This window comes from Halichoerus grypus, chromosome 7, assembly GCF_964656455.1.
Source record: "Halichoerus grypus chromosome 7, mHalGry1.hap1.1, whole genome shotgun sequence".
NCBI lineage: Eukaryota > Metazoa > Chordata > Mammalia > Carnivora > Phocidae > Halichoerus > Halichoerus grypus.
The window spans coordinates 61,392,134-61,412,865 of NC_135718.1; the positions used below are offsets into that span (position 1 = coordinate 61,392,134).

Below are 20,732 nucleotides of genomic sequence, written 5' to 3' on the forward strand. Positions count from 1 at the left end.
AGTGCTATCCTTGGGGGCACCTGGGTGGCTCAGTCGTTAAGCATCTGCCTTCTGCTCAGGTCTTGATCCCAGGGTCCTGGGATTGAGCCCCACGTCTGGCTCCCTGCTCAGCGAGGAGTCTGCTTCTCCTTCTGCTCCTCCCCCCGCTCATGCTCTCTCTCTCATAAATAAATAAAATCTTTAAAAAAAAGTACTATCCTAGGGGCGCCTGGGGGTGGCTCAGTCGTTAAGCGTCTGCCTTCGGCTCAGGTCATGATCCCAGGTTCCTGGTATTGAGCCCCTCATCGGGCTCTCTGCTTGGTGGGAAGCCTGCTTCTCCCTCTCCCACTCCCCCTGTTTATGTTCCCTCTCTCACTGTCTCTCTCTCTCTCTGTCAAATAAATAAATAAAATCTTAAGAAAAAAACAAAAGTATTATCCTAGATATCAGTTAGGATTTTAAAGCAAATCTCTGACAGCTATTAAGCCAATCAGCTCAGTCACCTAGATAGAAACTAACAGCTGGTATATTATTCTCTAATTCAAGCCTCTGTGGGCTCTTCTGTCAGTAGTTACATCCAGAGTTTATGTGACATAAAGAAAATATTTGTTGAACCAGTAAGAAGTACTTTGTCATGGTAAGACAGATCATTCCCTTATTATCTTAGAAAATTTGTTACATATATTATGAACACTGTCATAATATTCCTATCATTAAACCTAGTCAGACATATCTGAATACCTTAGTGCCATAATCTTACTTTTTTATACTATTGTAATTGTTAGTTTTTTCCTTTGATCTGGAATGGAGTAGAGAACCACTTAAAAAATAAGGTTAGTATAGTAGTCCTACTATCAGAATACAAATTCTAACCTGATTTTAATTTTTATATTTTGAGAAATGCTTTTTTTTTAAAGATTCCATCATATTCTTCTTCATACATGAAAAAAATCGTGTTTTTTTTTTTTTTTTATCTCAAATAGTAATTTAGGGCAGTGTTTATCTAGAAATACAGCATTTGAGAATTTGTAGCTCATGACGAAGTCACATTGCCAAAGAGATTATATTCTCTTTGATGCTTTCTGATTGTAAGATTGCATGAGTTTAACATCCTAAGTGACCCCTGTCATATGAGTGTTAGATGGTTACTACCTATGGAATCTCACATAACTAATGTGAGGGGGGTTACAGCAATATAACTTCCTCCTGATGTTCAGTTCTTCACTTTTGACCCATTCTGACTAAATAAGATAAAGTCTTTTATTTCTTTTACTGCCCTTTACTTCTTACATATAATGTGAAGAAATGTATCAAATTTTGAAAGGCAGTTATAGTAAACAGTCTAATTCATTCCTTTTCATTGTACCAATTCAGGGGAGAAAGAGTAGGTGAAAGGAGCCTGAGCTCTTCAGAATTATAAAACTAGGTTCAAATGCTAGGTCTTTCCATCACATTCTGACTATATAGCCATGGACCTCTCTGTGTATAACATGTAAAATGGGCATAGTAATTTAGGCCTCAGAAAAATGTTAAAGAAATTGATTGTATGAAAGCATCTAGCATGGTATCTGCCATAGTAAACATGCGCACTAATGTTAGCTGTTGTTATATACATTAAGGTGCCCCAGTAACGTTCAATTAGAGTTAACCTCTATCTTTGTAAAAGGTGAACAGCATACAAGTGAACAATAAAGGTAGTCCAAAACCTCACTTAAGGCATTGTTTAAAACTTTTCCATGTTTTCTGTATAAGCTTCTAGTAAAGCAGATCTTGCTTACCTGATTTTTTTCCCATTAATCATTTGCTGGAAGTTATAATTCGCAGAATAATACATTGGATAGAATTTATGGAGAAGAGGAGATTCACAGAGGGTGCTATTGCTTCACTGTCTGGGTGATTTGTTTTGGGGAAATTGAAGAAATACATATTATTTCAGTTAATATAAAAATTATGTGTGTAGGTAACTTTTAGCTACTGAAAAGTGAAGTATTGTGTGGTTGATTTTTTTAAATCTCATACAAACTCGAGGCACAGCTGAAGTTCTTTATTAATCAATTGTATTCCAAAAGATAGTAAATATTCATATTAATAATATTAATTATAGATCCTTAGTTTCTCTTCTCTGTGACTTTGCCTTATAGCCTTGTATCTGATTTTTAGCACTTTCACAAAATCATTCAAATCAATAAATAGAAAAACAAACCCCACCTTATTTGTCTACCTGGTAGCAACTCTTAGAAGATTTGATCATTTATCCTTTAAAACGGGAATGATGACTACAGCAGAAATACCTACAGAAGCGTCTGGGTGGCTCAGTCAGTTAAGCATCCAATTCTTGATTTCTGTTCAGGTCATGATCTCACAGTTGTGGGATTCAGACCTGCATTGGGTTCCACGCCCAGTGTGGACCCTGCTTGAGATTCTCTCTCTCCATCTCCCTATGCACCTCCCCCCCATTTGCATGCTCTCTCTCTCTCTCTCTCTCTCTCAAATAAATAAATAAATGAAAAAAAAAATTTAAGGAAATACCTAAACTTACAGAGCACTATTCATAAAGAAGTACTTCAGCAATAATGTGACTATCATAACCAGACAGTATGTTCGGGTAATTTTCTTGGGTTTTAATTGATTTAGTAATACCATAAATAATTCAGAATTGGATGTCTTAAGAAAACTAGTTTCAGTTATTTTTTAAAAGTCTTACTAGGAAAACGTATTCATTAAGATGGAAAGAGGCAGATATTGGTAACTGCTTTATAGATGAGGAAATTGATATGTAGAAGCTTGAACTTCTATAAGGTCATTTCAGTAAATACATTCAAGTTACCAGTTTTGTTTTGTTTTTTTTTTGTTTTTTTTTTAAGATTTTATTTATTAGAGAGCAGGAGGGGCAGAGAGAGAAAGAGGAACAGACTTCATGCTGAGCAGGGAGCCCGACTCAGGGCTGGATCCCAGGACCCTGGGATCATGACCTGAGCTGAAGGCAGTCGGAGGAGCCTACAACTCCTGATCTCAGGGTTGTGAGTTCAAGCCCCATGTTGGGTGTAGAGAGTGCTTAGAAATAAAATTTTAAAAAAGAAAAAAGAAAGAAAATGAATGGGTCATTGTTGAGGAGGTATTTGTATGTTTAATGATCTTGGATATATGGCCCATTATCTTAACTTTTTAAATAAATAATATATAAATAAACGTTGAACAAATTTTTTATCCCAATAGGGTTTATTTTTTTTACATAAACTACACCAACATGGGGCTTGAACTCATGACCCCAAGATCAAGCGTCACATGCTCTACCAACTGAGCAGCCAGGCACCCCTAATTCTAATACTTTTAAACTGTAATATTTCAATACAAGAGATTGGTTTTATAGAGCATACTTGTACCTATCTACAAAGTATTGTCAGTGCTGCTTTAACAGCAGTTTATTAATGCCTTCCACCCTAGAGTATAAAAGCTTGAGAGCAATAGACCGTAGTAAACTTAGTATATAAGTTAGCACTGACACCCACATGATTTTGTGGTTTTCTAGACAAGTGCCCATCTTTTTGCCAGTTAAATATCTAGGGTAAGAGAAGAGTGGTTGTAATAAAGGTGAGTGTTTAGGGAAGACTCACAACTACAGAAACAAAACCAGAGTGCAAATGTTTGAAGGACTATAGGGTAGGAAAGTGATTGTTTGACTTCAGGTAGTTAAGCTTGGATCTGTGTGTGGAAGTTAAAGAAAGATTTTAAAAGAACTTGATAGCTGTCAGAGCTATCTGGAAATTGTAATGGTTTTCCTTGGGAAATAGAATGTTTCCTGTGTTTTGTCTGTCATAGACACACCTGGTTTGCATCGTTTAGAGTCTGAACTTTCCATTGTATTTTCTGTTTCTAAGATGAAGAGGTTAACTAAGTGTGCAGTGCATTCATTATTAAAGGAGTGTGGAGAAAAGGGATTCTAGAAAGTTTCTTTACCAAAAAGAACGTCATGGACATTTTCCCCCCAGATGACAGATTTTACCTACTTTTGTATGTTACTTTCCCACTGCGGTATTTCCTTCTGCAAAGTATACAACATTTCTGTATATTTTCCAAAGAATATAGTTGATAACTTTGAAGTCCTTTATTTCTTCCTCTTGGTGTTCACTAGGTATAAATGAAGTATCAGAGTATTTACCACACTATTATTGTAAAAATTCGTAGTAATCCCTTACAGTAGTGATGAGATGAGAAGGAAAAGCTTTATTTAGATAAACTAAAATTTAGAGTACAAGAGTGAAGTATGACCTACATGATTAGGGGTCCTTCTTTGTACTCTTCAGCCACTTTTTGACATTTCCAAATTGCCACATTATTTTAATTCACCAGATAGAATTCCCTTCATTTAGCTCCCTTCTGTTCACTGGTTTCCATGATCTGCCAGTCCACTTTTATAAGGGCCGCCAATTGACAGTGCTGCTTTGTTGTTCTTCCCAGCTCTACTCTAGGGCTCCTGCCGCTGATCTCAAATGCAGGAGCAGCAGAGGTGCTTTGAGAGAGAGAGAACAGAATGTCAAAGAGTCCAGCGGGGGACCAACAGATTGTGGGAAACCATGTGACTGTGTGATTCACATCTCCAAGGAGAGAGAACCGGTTGTTTCTGTGTCTAGATCCACCCTGTTATGAGGATAATACCATCAATAATGTAATTTTAATTGCCTGGATGCTTTGACACTGGCTTGAAAAAATAAAACTTAGCAGTGAAGTTACTGGTCAGATGAGTTTGAGTAGAATTGAATTCTATGACATTTAAATCAAGATAGTGGATAATGACTTCTGTACTTTAAAACTCAAACATTTTAGGCATTATGGGAAGAGAGGGAATTTATCTATGTGTATATGTATTGTCACTAAAATATTCAACTCAATTCTTTTGCTACCAACCTTAGATGACCTGATGCTATTTGGTTTGTATTGCTTCTCATCGTGAAACCCTTAAAAATGTGACTTATCTAAGGCCACACTTAAAGTTAGAAAACACATTAGTAAATTTCAGATTTTGTCTTTAGGACATTGTTGTCAAGGATCAACTCTTACCATGGGTTAATTTCTTATGCTCTGTTATTATAGAATTGCTAATGAACTATAACTTATGAATTTGTGTTTTTGCATACATTTAGATGAAGGAATTTTCTTCAATCCTTAGAAAATATAGGAGGGAAAGTTTGTAACATTAATGTTAGGACAGCATAACATGAACCTTTCTTTTAATCTGTAATTCTAGGACGACATAGACAGCCTAAACCCAGTTCTCAGGGACAACCCGCAACTTCAGGAAGAAGTGAAAGTCTGGGTAAAGGAACAAAAGGTTCAGGAGATTTTTATGCAAGGTAACTATTTTGAAGTTATGCATTAAGGTTTTTTTTGGAACTGGGCAGTGTTTGATGTTTGGTTTTGGTTGTTCAGTTACATGCAATGTTGATAGAAGACCCAGTTCAATATTTTGAGTTCCCAGTCCAGGGAAAATAATAGCAAAATCATAATTTCAGTATAAGTCAATAACTTCACCAGTTTATTAACTAATTTGAGCTAAATGACTGGCATGAAATTATAACCACACACAGGTGTTTTGTTGATAGGAAAATTTCCATATTACAGAATACAGTTAGGTGTGTCCTTCCTGGAGAAGGAAACATTGTTTGCAGTAGAGGATTGCCCAAAGCCACAATTGATTTCCTTTGAAGAATGCTGTTAGTATCTGATAAAAGTGGCCTATTTCAGTTCAGCAGTGACCATAATACTAGTTTTAGTTTTGTTTCCCTTTTTTAGTAAGTTATAAATTTGTCTATAACATGTGACTTTCAAACCAGTAAGGTTTTATATAATTTCTAGTGATTTCTTTTTCTGCCAGTAGAATCATATATTGTAAGCTTTTTGTGAAATTGAATTGAAACTGGGAACCAGTATGATGTGAAGTATTGATGTTTTGTTGAATGCTTTTAAAAAGGAATTTTGTTGTAAAATACCCATATTCATCCCAGTCCTCAACTTTCATGTCATTTAATTTCAGCATTAATAATCTCTAAGCTGTGGCTCTTTTGCTCTTTTGTTATGGGTATTTATAGCAGCAGATCATCTCATTAAATTCTTCTTAGGCTAAACATTCTTTAAAATTTAATATAGAGAATATGAAAAATACACAGAAATAGAATATTTCAGTGAACTTCCATGTGTCTGTCTTCCAGCCCCAATAACTATGATCCTGCCCCATCCACACTACTGTTTACTTCCATCAAATTTCAGACATCACCAAATTCTATTTTTAAACAAAGCCACCATTACCATTATTATGACCTCAAAATTAATAGTTCTTTAATATGAAATACTGGATACTCAGATTCAAATTTCCATTTGTTTCATAAATACCTTAAATGATTTCTAACAGGATTGACTGATTTTTATTATTATAATTCATTTATTTTAAATCGGGGGACCTAAAAAATGTCCACAATTTAATTGGCTGATATGTCCATCTCTTTTTTTCCTCCTTCCCTTGCAATTTTTTGAAGATACCAGGCTAATATATATATATATTTAGCAACTTTTGTTTCCTTATCATATTCTTAGAGGTGAAAAATTGAGGTAGTATAGTCCCTGGCCATCCTAGACAGAATTATTATGTGAGGCTGACTCCAAGTTGTGTTTTGTGGTAGGAATAAGACAGTTAAGAATTGAAAACTGTGCTAGTGGAAATTGAAAATTGGTCATGTTTGGAGTTAACTCTATAAGCTTTTGCTATATTACATTTTTAGAGTCTTATTCTTCCATAGTTAGAAAAGACTAGAGTTTGTATAATTGGTTATCATGGCTCTGAATATATTTAATTTATAGGTCAAATGGAATATTTTCTATACATTTGCTAATTGACTTATTTTAGGCTGATACTGGCAGAGATTTTTTTTTTTTTTTTGAAACTGGCAAATAAATATTAAACCATTAATTGGTATGTTAAATGGCTTATAACTGTCAAAGAAAGCATCAGCCTAGGAATCAGAAAAATAAATTCATTCCTAGCTCTTTCACTTAAAATTTTATTTAACCTATCAACCTCACTTTCTTATTTTTATAAAAGGGAAAATAATATGAATTGAAGAAGATTAAATAAGCACTACCACATTTTGAAAGCACTTTGTAAATTGTTCATGTATAATACTATCATCAAGGTGTACCAGTTTCCACCCTACTCCTCACAGTTCTTGTTAAACTTTCAAATATTTGATACCATTTTTAGTACCTGAAGTGAAGAAATTTTTATCTCCCATTATTCTCTTCTGTGGAGTGACTTTTGTTTTGATAGGCATATTTAAATATATGCAGGTACATATCTTTTATTATTTAATCCTTCCCTTTAAAAAGTGAGTTTAATCCAAAAGTACAAGACGCTATTTTTTTATTTAAAAAGCATTTTAGTGCCGTATTTATAATTCACTTAACAGTCTCTATATGTTGTAAGACTTTGGCAGCTTTTTCTAGCTCTCACAGAAGAATTAAAATTTATAGTTATTATGGTAGAGTTTTGGCAACTTAGAAAACTCAGATATTGAGTTCCAAATTACCTTTCCATTTCAGCCAAGTAGTAGTCCTCTATGTACCCCAAACCCTTTAAGTAGCTTTGTAACCTTATGACTTTCTAGACCACTCTAACTTTACATTTTGTGCTTAACTCATGATCCTAGAAACATTCTTTCTGACTTAAAGTACTTTATTTCGATTGAGTTAGGAAATACATGTGTAGTAGAGTGTGTTCAATGATAACTTCACAATGATCTGGCTCTAAAGTATGTATATATCACTTCTAATACATTTTTTTGAAAACTGATACTTGAATAGGATATTACTCATATATCACAAAGCTCATGTTTCTCCTAAAAGGTAGTCCTTCAATGAAAATGTCTCCATTTAAGATACCCCTATTTCTTGTGTGTGTGTATGTGTTTTTTTAAGGTCCTTATTCATTAAATGGATACAGAGTGAGAGTATATAGACAAGACTCTGCCACCCAGTGGTTTACTGGCATAATTACTCATCATGATCTCTTCACTCGCACCATGATCGTTATGAATGATCAGGTAAATAGTCCAACTAATATTTTTGGAGAGATATTAATAATTTAGATATTCCATGCCTTCCAAATAATGGTTCAACAGGTTGACACTAAATAATTTTCATCTCTAGGTATTTTTTGTAGTCATACACTCCTAATAAGTTTAAATGTATCTGATGCTAATTAGAGGTCACTTTAGGTCATAGGGAGATTAATGATAACAAATTTTAAGAATGATTAAATCAGTCCCTGAAATAGAAGCATCAAACTCTAGTTGATCAGCCTTTTTTTTAATCCTTAGGTCACCTAAAATTTTCTTTCTTAAAATCTCATTTTTCTGTCTCCGGTAATAAAAATATTTCCCAAATGATTGCTTTTCAGTAATGAAAACTAATGCACACTACGATAGGTCTTATCAAATCAAGTTTCATAGTTGGTATGCTCCTTTAAGTTTTATGGTGAGTATTAAGGACACAAATTTCATATGAAGTTTTAAAGAACAGTCTGAATGTCTGTTATTTAAATCTTTCAAAGCTGTGGTTTATTTACCAAAAAAAAAAAATTACACCTTCCAAATTGAGTGGATTTTGGAGGGTGTATGAATGAATGCCCCGTTAGAAACAATCCAAATGCTTTGGGTTAGAATTTTAGCCAAAATGCTGGATAAATTATATTGTTTAGTTGTATTTAGTTTTTCCTAAAACGATGACAAACTTTCACTTCTCAGTGAAACTTAGAATTGCCTTTTGTTTTTGAAGGAGTTGCTTCTTTAACCTGTCTTTTTAAAATTATTATTATTTGTGTCCATTTACCTAGTTTTTGTCATTTTCTTCTTCTTAAACTCTACTTTCTTAGTTTTATTTTATAGCTGGTTTTTGGAAATTACTTCTTTTTAAAATACATTTTATGAGTTGGTATTATACTCCTGATTAATTCTTATCCTTACTTTTATACCTAATGTTATATTGACTAACTGATTGGATTTAATTTTTGTTCTTGTTTTGTGTCATGGATTAGGTACTAGAACCACAGAATGTCGATCCTTCTATGGTTCAAATGACCTTTCTAGATGATGTTGTTCACTCTTTGTTAAAAGGTGAAAATATTGGCATTACATCACGGCGAAGGTCTCGTGCCAGTCAAAATAGCAACGCTGTTCACGTATGTATGTTATTAGTGATATATTATTATAAAATATTTTTCCTCAGATTACTTAGGATCAGGTAGTAAATAATCATTGTTAAACTGGTTATTTTTTTAGGGTCATTATACACGTGCCCAAGCAAACAGTCCCAGACCAGCAATGAACTCCCAAGCTGCTGTACCAAAACAGAATACACACCAGCAACAGCAACAAAGAAATATTCGTCCAAGTAAGAGGAAGGGCTCAGATAGCAGTATACCAGATGAAGAGAAGATGAAGGAGGAAAAGTATGATTATATAGCACGAGGAGGTAGTACTCATTTTTCTTTTTAAGGGAATGAGAATAAATAAAACAAAAATACTTATAAGGTGTACTTATTTAATATTTTAATTATGAAAAATAAAACTGTTCCTTTTTTAAAATTTTACAGAAAATCCTAAAGGGAAAAACAAACAGTTGATGAATAAAAGAAGGAAACCTGAGGAGGATGAAAAGAAACTAAATATGAAAAGACTACGAACCGACAATGTTTCAGACTTTTCTGAGAGCAGTGACTCAGAAAATTCAAATAAGAGAATGATAAATAATTCCTCAGAGCAGAAGCCAGAGAATGAGTGGAAAAATAAAAACACTTCAAAGATTAATGGAGAAGAAGGAAAATCCCAGAATAATGAGAAGGTAGGAGAAGAGACACTAATACTAGATAGCCAGCCTCCCTGGGATCAAATACAGGAAGATAAAAAACATGAAGAAGCAGAGAAGCAGAAGTCTGTTGACTCTCAGCTTCAAGAAAAAATGATTATTCATTCATCAGAGCAGGCCACACTTTCTGATCATAATCCTAATAATGATTTACTTCTTAAGGAATGCAGTATGGAAAAAACACATACAGTGGAATTATTACCAAAGGAGAAGTTTGTATCCAGACCACCCACACCAAAATGTGTTATTGATATTACGAATGACACTAGTTCAGAAAAGGTGGCTCCGGAAAACTCAAGTACCTTTGGCCTTCAGACACTTCAGAAAATGGATCCTAATGTTAGTGATTCAAAACATTCTATTGCAAATGCAAAATACTTGGAGACAGCAAAACAAGATTCTGATCAGAGCTGGGTCAGTGATGTAGTTAAAGTAGATTTAACCCAATCAAATGTTAGAAGTGCTTCCTCAGGAAACGATCACCTGAATATGGAAAAAGAGAAAAATCAGTATGTCTCTTACATGTCTTCTCTAAGTGCAGTTTCTGTCACGGAAGATAAGCTGCATAAGCGAAGCCCACCCCCAGAGACAGTAAAATCTAAACTTAATACTTCAGTAGATGCTCACAAGACAAAATCGAATCCCTCACCTGAAGTTATTAAACCCAAAATTACCCATTCTCCTGATTCTATAAAGTCTAAGGCCACTTATGTGAACAACCAAGCTGCTGGTGAGAGAAGACTAGCAAATAAGATCGAACATGAGTTATCAAGATGCAGTTTTCATTCAGTTCCTACTCGAGGCAGTACATTGGAAGCTACAAAGAGCCCGCTTATTATTGATAAAAATGAGCATTTCACAGTTTACAGAGATCCTGCACTTGTTGGGTCAGAAACAGGAGCTAATCACATTTCACCTTTCTTAAACCAGCATCCCTTTCCTCTTCATTCTTCATCCCATAGAACCTGTTTAAATCCAGGTACCCATCACCCAGCCTTAACTCCTGCACCCCACTTACTTGCTGGATCATCCAGTCAAACTCCATTACCTACCATTAACACACACCCTCTGACTAGTGGTCCACACCATTCTGTTCATCACCCTCATTTACTTCCTGCCGTGTTACCTGGAGTGCCTACTGCCTCCCTACTTGGTGGCCACCCACGACTAGAGACTGCTCATGCCAGCAGCTTGAGCCACTTAGCGTTAGCACACCAGCAACAGCAACAGTTGTTACAGCACCAGTCACCTCATCTTCTTGGACAAGCCCATCCTTCTGCTTCCTATAATCAGCTTGGACTTTATCCAATTATTTGGCAATATCCTAATGGAACACATGCATACTCAGGACTTGGTCTACCTTCTTCAAAGTGGGTTCACCCAGAAAATGCAGTTAATGCTGAATCTTCATTAAGGAGGGTAAGTTACAGTGTGGTTTGCCACATATCAATATATACTTACTAATCACATTTTATTATAATAAAATGTGTTGGAATTTTTCAAACACTTATTTTTCCAATTACGGTGAAACTTTTGATACTTTGTAACTTTGGAACCATGGAAGCTGAAATCTCAGAAAAGCCTATTTATTTTAAAAAGCCAATTTAAAGAAGTAAAACTTCTTAGATTGCTTTTGACATATCTGTTATGAAGAATGTCTTCATAACTAATTATGGTACCTATCTGTAATTATTTTGCTCAGCTAAATTCCTAGAAGTGAAATTTGTAGATTAAAATTTATATAAAATTGTAAGGCTTCTGATACATATCATCATCTTACTGTTTTTTTAAAGTGGGTGGGAAGAGGGGGAGAGAGAATCTTAAGTAGGCTCCATGCGCAGCACAGAGCCCAATGCAGGGCTTGATCTCACAACCCTAAGATCATGACCTGAGCCAAAATAGAGTTGGACACTTTGAGCCACCCAGGCTCCCCATCATCAAATTATTTTTAAGACAGATTGTTATATTCACCAGTTAGATATATTGATGGTCTGTTACAAGCTATGATTCTCTGAGGCCCTTGTTCTTGTAAGGGTGCCTAGGTTGGAGACTTCTGGTATTTGGGAGTAAAGTTAGGGCTGAGATCCTGCCAACATCAAATATGAGGAATGTTGTGGAAGGTGGTGGTATAGAGAGCTCTTACTCCTTCATGAGCTAATGTGGTTTCTCTAGCCAAATTTGTTTTCATACTAAGAAATGATTGTTGAGGAGCACCTGGGTGGCTCAGTCAGGTAAGCATCTGCCTTTGGCTCAGGTCGTGATCCCATGGTCCTGGGATGGAGCTCCACGTTGGGCTCCCTGCCCAGTGGGGAGTCTGTTTCTCCCTCTCCCTCTGCCTCTGTCCCCAACTTGTGCTCACTCTTCCTCTCTCTTTCTCAAGTAAATAAATAAAATCTTTAAAAAAAAAAAAAAATGCCTGGGTGGCTCAGTTGGTTAAGCATCTGCCTTCCGCTCAGGTCATGATCCTAGGGTCCTGGGATCGAGTTCCACATCAGGCTCTTTGCTCAGTGCAGAGCCTTCTCCCTCTGCCCCTCTCCCTGCTTGTAGTCATTCTCTCTCTCTCTCTCTCTCTCTCTCACACAAATAAATAAAATCTTAAAAAAAAAAAAAGAAAAGAAAAGAAAATAAATGATTGTTGAGGGCATTACCACCCCCATTATCAAAAATAGTGAGAATCGGTGTCATAAACTCTAGGACACAACTTAGTTGTTGGTGCAGCCCAGATTGCTCTTCAAGTATCCCCCCAGAATCTTTTTTTTAAACACTATTTATTTTTATTGTGGTAAAAAGCAACTAACATTAAATTTACCATCCTAATCATTTTTAAGTGTGCAGTTTAGTAGTGTTAAGTATATTCACATTGTTGTGCAACAAATCTCTAGAACATTTTCATCTTGCAAAACTGAAACTTTATACCCATTAAGCACTAATTCCCTTTCCTCTTTCCCCCATTTCTTGGCCAACCACCTTTCTACTTTGTTTCTGTGATAGATAATTCATTTGATGGAATCATACAGTATTTGTCCTCTTGTGGCTTCTTTCATGTAGCATAATAGCTTTGATGTTCATTATATGCATGTACCACATTTTCTTTATACATTTGTCAATGGACTTTGGGTTACTTTCACCCCTGGACTATGATGGATAGTGCTCCAGTGAACTTGTGTATTTTTGACCTCCTTCTCATTTGAGCAAGATGTACAGTAAATATGTTGGGGGTGGCAATTTGGAAGGTAATGCTAGTGAGCTTCTCACTTCAGAGATAATACTGCTTATGTAGAGCCTTGGTAATAGATGCAAGGGTGGTGTTCCTCATGCCAAAAGTTTGTCAGAGGAATTGTTATATTCTGGGTAGCAGCGATGACAATAGATTATAGTAATGAGTCCTTTCTTGATTCCCAAGTTGTGATTGTTGCCCTTGATGGAAAGGGGCATCAAATGGTTAGTGGTGCAAGATAGAGTTCTAACAGTTTTGAATGGTATTTTGTATGGTTTAATCCCATAACAAGTATCAACTCTTTTAGGCTCCACTTCTGTATGAGCTTTGGCCTTCTTTAACACAATCACCAGTAAACTGCACAATTTATTCTGCACTAGTGTCCCCATATTCAATGCTGGCAGGATTTCAATTCTAGAAGAATTGTGCTTACATTGATCCTGATCCATAAGCTTCCCATGTCCATTCTTGATGGTGCTATTGAACTTGTGGTAGGTGGAATCTTACTGGAACGTTATGTAGTTGATGTCAATGAAGAGTCACTAATTACTACAATATCCTCCTTGCCATTATTGAAAGCAGGTCTGGTGACCCTAGTGCCTAATACGTCCACATTTTTACTCTGACCCTTCACTCTCGTGTCATGAATGTTAGGTGCAACTGATACTGGACAAAGACAGGCTAGAAGAATACATGAGCTGGCAAATAGTTTTGAGTCTTCTTCCGTAATTTCCCAACCCTGAAAAACCAATCTAAGTAACTGTTAGAACTGGCTTGGGTAGGATTTTCTCTCAGTATATGTCATTCTAGCCTCCATGTATATAAGGGCATAAAATGTTTTATTAACTGGTCATAAACTTATTAAACTAAAAACAAGCATGTGAAATTTTCATTTGTTATGTAAAATTATAAAGGAGTATATTTAACATTTTGAGCAAAAATGAAGATCTCTTAACCCTAATATTGTGAGAAATAAAGAAAAAATTAGGAAATACTTTTTAATGATATAGTCAAAAATTTATCATTACCGTAATTGATTGCAACTTAATACTTCTGGATCATGTAGAACTGAGGCCTTTTAAACATATTTGAGGGGTGCTTGGGTGGCTCAGTCGTTAAGCGTCTGCCTTCAGCTCAGGTCATGATCCCAGGGTCCTGGGATCGAGCTCTGCATCGGGCTCCTTGCTCCACGGGAGGCCTGCTTCTCCCTCTCCCACTTCCCCTGCTTGTGTTCCCTCTCTTACTGTGTCTCTCTCTGTCAAATAAATAAATAAATAAAAATCTTTAAAAAAAAAATATTTGAATGATCCTTATGCATGTGTATATATATATTTTTTCTCTAATGTGAGATTTGTGCTTTATAATATATATTTTTAATCTAAGCAGTTTTACAGCAGCATGTTTTTGGTGTGATATATTGCTTTTGCATTATCACTTTGAGATGTAAAATTTACTCTCTTTGTTAAAACCAAAGGGGATTATATTTTCTCAATATTGCCTCAATGTATAACTCCACAAAGTATGTTCTGAAAAAATGTCAGTGTATCATAGTATGGAAACCATCCTTAAGCATGTAATTAGAGAGTTTTAAATATCAACATAGAGATCAGTGTCACCAAATATTCAGAATGAGAAAGGCAGCATATGGATATGGAAAAAATTAATTTTATTGCACTTCCACACCTCCTAAGTTTAATGGTCCAACAGTGTTTTATAGCTTATAGTGAAACACGGAGTACAAATGGGCTTTGAAAATATAATCTTCTGTCTATTCTAAGTAAATTGTTACATTGGAAGAAGTTGTTTATTTTTGACAACAAAAATTGGCAAATGAACTTGATATCTCTGTTTCTGGTTGCATGTACTTTAAGAATAACAAATTCTGGTTTTTGTATTAGCAATATGCTTTTGGTATTAGAATGACTGGAAATCTGATGAACTAGGCTTTCTGGGGCGTCTGGGTGGCTCAGATGGTTAAGCGTCTGCGTTCGGCTCGGGTCATGATCCCAGGGTCCTGGGATTGAGTCCCACATCGGGCTCCTGGCTCAGCGGGGAGCCTGCTTCTCCCTCTCCCTCTGCCTCTCTCCCTGCCCATGCTCTCTCTCTCTGTATCTCTGTGTTTCAAATGAATAAATAAAACCTTTAAAAAAAAAAAAACAACTAGGCTTTCTGTACATTTATAAGTTAAAGGCAGTGTTTCAAGATCTACAGTCAGTAAAATAAACAACAAATTTTTGGAAATTACTATTTTGATGCTGATTGATTTTCTCCATCATATGGAAAAATCCATATAATTATGTTATTTATTTGTCTGAGTACTTTTCATAAGATGCATTTAGAAGAAGTCACATGCTTCGTAAATATGCATTATAGTCCTGCTATGATATTGTGTTTAGCTTTTTCTAGTAACTGAAGTCTGATATATATATATATATATATTTTGTTAAATAGAATTCTCCCAGTCCTTGGTTACATCAACCCACCCCTGTGACCTCAGCAGATGGTATTGGATTACTTAGTCACATTCCTGTCAGACCTTCCAGTGCAGAGCCTCATCGGTCTCTTAAAATTACAGCACATTCCAGTCCACCATTGACAAAAAGTTTAATAGATCACCATAAAGAGTAAGTTCACTAATGCTTAAAACTTAAAAATACCTTGTCTTTTATAGTTTTTCTTAATTCACTTTCTAAACAGGTAATTTTAAGTTAATAAACATCTTAAAAGTAGGCTTTGAATAAGTACTGTTCTTTCCATTTTGATATATCTTCTGATTTACTCAGGAGTATTAAAGTAAATGCAAAGTGGGTGCCTGGGTGTCTCAGTCGGTTAAGCGGCTGCCTTCGGCTTGGGTCATGATCCCAGGGTCCTGGGATCAAGTCCCGCATCGGGCTCCCTGCTTGGCGGGGAGTCTGCTTCTCCCTCTGCCTCTGCCATTCCGACCCCCCTACTTGTGCTCTCTCACTGTCAAATAAATAAAAGATTTTATAAAAAAATAAAGTAAATGCAAAGTTGTGTTTTACTTTCATAATATTGCATAGATGCTATCTTCATATCATGCAAGAAAAAGTTGTTACAGAAACCTTTATGTTTATTTTCTTTACAGAGAATTGGAGAGGAAAGCTTTTATTGAACCATTACGTTCTGTTGCATCCACATCAGCAAAGAATGACCTGGATCTAAACAGGTCACAGACTGGAAAAGATGGTCTATTGCATAGACATTTTGTGGATCCTGTACTGAATCAATTACAGAGACAACCCCAGGAGACTGGAGAGAGATTACACAAATATAAGGAGGAACACCGTCGAATCCTTCAAGAAAGTATTGATGTAGCTCCCTTCACAACTAAAATCAAGGGGCTTGAGGGTGAGAGGGATAATTATTCCAGAGTACCGTTGTCATCTTCTAGCCCTAAAAGCCATGTCATCATCAAACAAGACAAAGATGTAGAATGCTCAGTATCAGATCTTTATAAAATGAAGCACTCGGTGCCTCAGAGTTTGCCTCAAAGTAACTATTTCACTACATTGTCTAATAGTGTGGTCAACGAACCACCAAGGTCATATCCATCCAAAGAGGTTTCAAATATTTACACTGAAAAACAGAGTAATTCTGTTGCAGCAGCAGCTAATCCTCAAACTCTGACTTCATTTATATCATCTCTTTCAAAGCCTCCACCTTTAATTAAACACCAACCAGAAAGTGAAGGTTTAGCAGGCAAGATACCAGAACATCTTCCCCATCAAATTGCTTCTCACTCAGTAACAACTTTCAGAAATGATTGTAGGAGTCCTACCCATTTGACAGTTTCTTCTACAAATGCACTCCGGAGCATGCCTGCTTTACATAGGGCACCAGTATTTCATCCACCAATCCACCACAGCCTGGAAAGAAAGGAAAGCAACTATAGTAGTCTTTCCCCTCCAACTTTAACCCCGGTCATGCCTGTAAATGCTGGTGGGAAAGTTCAAGAATCACAAAAGCCTCCAACTCTAATTCCAGAGCCAAAAGACTCTCAGGCAAATTTTAAGAATTCTTCTGAACAAAGTTTGTCAGAAATGTGGAAATCTAATAATAACCTCAGCAAAGAGAAAGCTGAATGGCATGTGGAGAAAAGCAGTGGAAAGTCACAGGCTGCTATGGCATCTGTCATTGTACGTCCACCATCTAGTACAAAACCTGAGAGCGTGCCAGCAATGCAGTTAGCTTCCAAAGATCGAGTTAGTGAAAGATCTTCAACTGGGGTAAATCAAACAGATTGCCTCAAACCAGCAGAAGCTGGAGAGACTGGAAGAATCATTCTGCCAAGTGTGAATTCAGACAGTGCTCACATAAAATCTGAAAAAAATGTCCAGGCTGTCTCCCAGGGCAGTGTTCCCAGTTCAGTCATGTCTGCTGCAAATACAATGTGTAATACCAAAACGGATGTATTCACATCTGCTGCCACTACCACTAGTGTTTCCAGCTGGGGTGGTTCAGAAATAATTTACTCTTTATCAAATACCATTTTGGCCTCTAAATCCTTAGAATGTACCTCTTCAAAAAGCGTCAGTCATTCAGTGGCTCATATACAAGAATGCAGGGTCAGCACCACAGCTCCAGTTACACCAGCCAGTAGTCAGACAGGAAGTGCTGTTCAGCCCAGCTCTGGGTTCTCAGGCACAACTGATTTTATCCATTTAAAAAAGCACAAGGCAGCATTGGCTGCAGCTCAATATAAAAGTAGTAATGTCAGTGAGACTGAGCCTAATGCTGTGAAAAATCAGACATCTTCAACCTCCCCTCTCTTGGATAGTACTGTAGTCTGTAGTACAATAAACAAAGCAAACTCTGTAGGAAATGGGCAAGCATCCCAGACAACTCAACCTAACTACCATACTAAGCTGAAAAAGGCCTGGCTTACTAGACACTCAGAGGAAGATAAAAATACTAATAAAATGGAAAATTCAGGGAATTCTGTATCAGAAATTATTAAGCCATGTTCTGTCAATTTAATAGCCTCTACATCTAATGATATACAAAATAGTGTGGATAGTAAGATCATAGTTGATAAATACGTAAAAGATGATAAAGTCAGTAGGAGAAAAGCCAAAAGAACTTATGAATCTGGCTCTGAAAGTGGAGACTCAGATGAAAGTGAAAGCAAGTCAGAGCAAAGGACTAAGAGGCAACCTAAGCCAACTTACAAAAAGAAGCAAAATGATTTGCAGAAGAGAAAAGGTGAAATAGAAGATGATTTAAAACCCAATGGGGTTCTCAGCAGGAGTGCCAAAGAAAAAAGTAAATTGAAATTGCAGAGCAACAGTAATAGTGGTAAGTTAATTACTTTTTTTTTATCTCACGTAAAATGGGCTGTACGTGAAATAATGGTGTCTTTCTCAAAAGATTAATGAGCTAACAGGCATCTTTTGACTTTGTTTGCATGCCCTAGTCTATTGTATGTGCTCATTGACCTCATTTCTGCATTTCCCATGTACCCGTAAAAGGAAATGAGAGACCTATCTCTCCATATTTAATAGACTTGTAGATACATGTTTTACTTAGCATTCATATTGACAAAAAGCCAATGTGTTACTTAGTAGTTACTCAAAATTTTGACCATGTCTAAGAACTGTTAAAATGCAGTTAAAGCTATCACACCAAAAGAGGATTCCTAATAATTAGGTATTTGCCTTTACCATGATGTAGTTGTAAAAGAAATCCTATTCACGTGTACTTCCTTTAAGTCACTTTTTTAGAAGAAAATTGCTTGCATTAGTATGGATGTGGCCTATTTCTCATAGTGACATTTTTAGAAGAAAATTGCTTCAGTTAGTGTGTTTGTGGCCTGTTTCTCACCCTTTTCTCATCTGGTAACAAAATTGAAGGCTTATTGAGATTACCTTCTATTTAACTAATATTGCTACTCACACAGGAAGTTCTTAACAATGGGTAAAAATTAAATAAAAGCAAGGGATTATGGTTTTGTATGCTCATTTCTATATTCAAGAAGAATTTTCATAAGTAAAAGTTTCAAAACTGAGAATATTTACATTTCATTTGTGGCCTCAGCAGTGCAAAATAAGTGATACTTGCCAGTAGTATTCACTACAAAGGGTTTCTATGTTTTTACTCTAGAAGTAATTTTTCTCAGTTTGCTTATTTCTTTTTAGGTATGTTGCACAATGCAGAAAGCACTTAATAGTTTCACTATACCTGTGTATTCATCCACATACAATATATGAAATATTGACAATGTGGACATTCAAGAAGTACTTTCACAAGCATTTGGATGCTTGAAGGTTCTTATTTGGGCCTTTTCACTGAATGAGGTTTTTTTCACATGCCTGTGTGGAAACCAGAGGCAAAGTGAAGGAGAGAAAAACAGGAGGATGGAATCATAGAAAAGGACAGTCAGAAAGTGAAAGACCGAAGGAAAACAAGCTCAACTAGAGACAGAGAGGCTGACAGACTGAAATGCAAATATAGTCAGAAGAAAGAGAGGGAGATTGACATCGGAGGATACTGGATACATGCCATTTATTTGAGTATTGGATTGTGTACAGTGTTGTTTTTTTCTTTCTTGTGTGTTCTACTTCCCCAGTGAATTCTTAAGAGCCTTAGTGTGGTTAGTAATTGTTTTCTTTTCTGTTTCACATAACATTTCCTTTGGTGTTGGGTATACAAATACTTGAGTTAAATTTACAGAAAATGGAGATAGGAATCTTCCAGCTTTTAACACTTAGAAAGCTCTTGTGAAGTTAAATTTATAAAATTAACTCTTAATGAAGTACATATTCTGTTTCATTTTGAGACCAAATGTACATGTTCCCAAGAGTTTGAAGACAAAGACTGAAATCAGTACTTTCCCTCCAAGTTGTGACGCCTAGTTAAATCTCTTCCCCGCCCCCCCCCCTTAGTAGTTAACAGTTAACCTCAGAGAGGGTATTCTAAGCCCCATCTAATCCCAAGTCCAAAATAATAATAAGTGACTGTTAATTGTCATCTGTTAATTATGGCCAGAGTTGTCTAGGCTTTGTTCTGGCTATCTAGAAAAGTTCTCTAAGTTGGGAGTTTATGAATCTAGCTTCCAAACTTTGAGTGGATTATCTATCTCGTGGATTAAATATGACCTTTATTTTTTTAATGCTCATTGGGGTTGTCCTTGCTCATAGTCAAAAAGAGTAAGTTAAGTTTATACTTAGAGAATATAATGTGATTACATACACTGTAATACATGTGTTAATTATATACATATAATGCTATAAAGAAACTTGTGTTTCTTAGTACATTCTAAAGCCAGGTACAATAGATTTTATCTGCTGTTTTGGAATGTCTTCATATCTGTTGTCTTTTCATAACGATAATTAAAAGTTGGCTGTTTTTCTGTGACTAAATTCTTACATAATTTTATTTTATAAACTGAAATTGCCTATCAAACTTCTAAGTCCTGTGATAAACAAAAACAGTGGTTTTACTATAATCAGTTTATTTCTATATCTCAAAAAATATTTTTATAGGTGATGGCATATCAGAGATTAAAGGTTAGCATGTATTTGTTTCCTGTTTTCTTCCTCCCTAGTTTTCTGTTGGCTAGAGCAGCTGTTTGGGGATTTGCTAATAAATTGAGAACTAAGGTTGA

At 35.9% G+C, this 20,732-nt stretch overlaps 1 protein-coding gene across 7 annotated transcripts in view; it reads left to right on the top strand.

Moving 5' to 3' along the window:
* Nucleotides 1-20,732, top strand: part of JMJD1C (jumonji domain containing 1C) — a 338,429-nt gene that overhangs the window by 285,727 nt on the left and 31,970 nt on the right. For 5 of the 7 annotated variants that reach the window (XM_036086485.2, XM_078077663.1, XM_036086482.2 and 2 more), the window contains 7 exons: nucleotides 5,225-5,330; nucleotides 7,945-8,069; nucleotides 9,062-9,205; nucleotides 9,306-9,498; nucleotides 9,620-11,310; nucleotides 15,560-15,732; nucleotides 16,215-18,424. In XM_036086485.2, coding sequence (XP_035942378.1) covers nucleotides 5,324-5,330; nucleotides 7,945-8,069; nucleotides 9,062-9,205; nucleotides 9,306-9,498; nucleotides 9,620-11,310; nucleotides 15,560-15,732; nucleotides 16,215-18,424 — 4,543 coding nt within the window. In that variant the 5' untranslated portion in view covers nucleotides 5,225-5,323. Of the gene's footprint in view, nucleotides 1-4,626; nucleotides 4,646-5,224; nucleotides 5,331-7,944; nucleotides 8,070-9,061; nucleotides 9,210-9,305; nucleotides 9,499-9,619; nucleotides 11,311-15,559; nucleotides 15,733-16,214; nucleotides 18,425-20,732 lie in introns of those variants that run through there. The other 2 variants (XM_078077664.1, XM_036086486.2) reach the window with 2 other exon arrangements.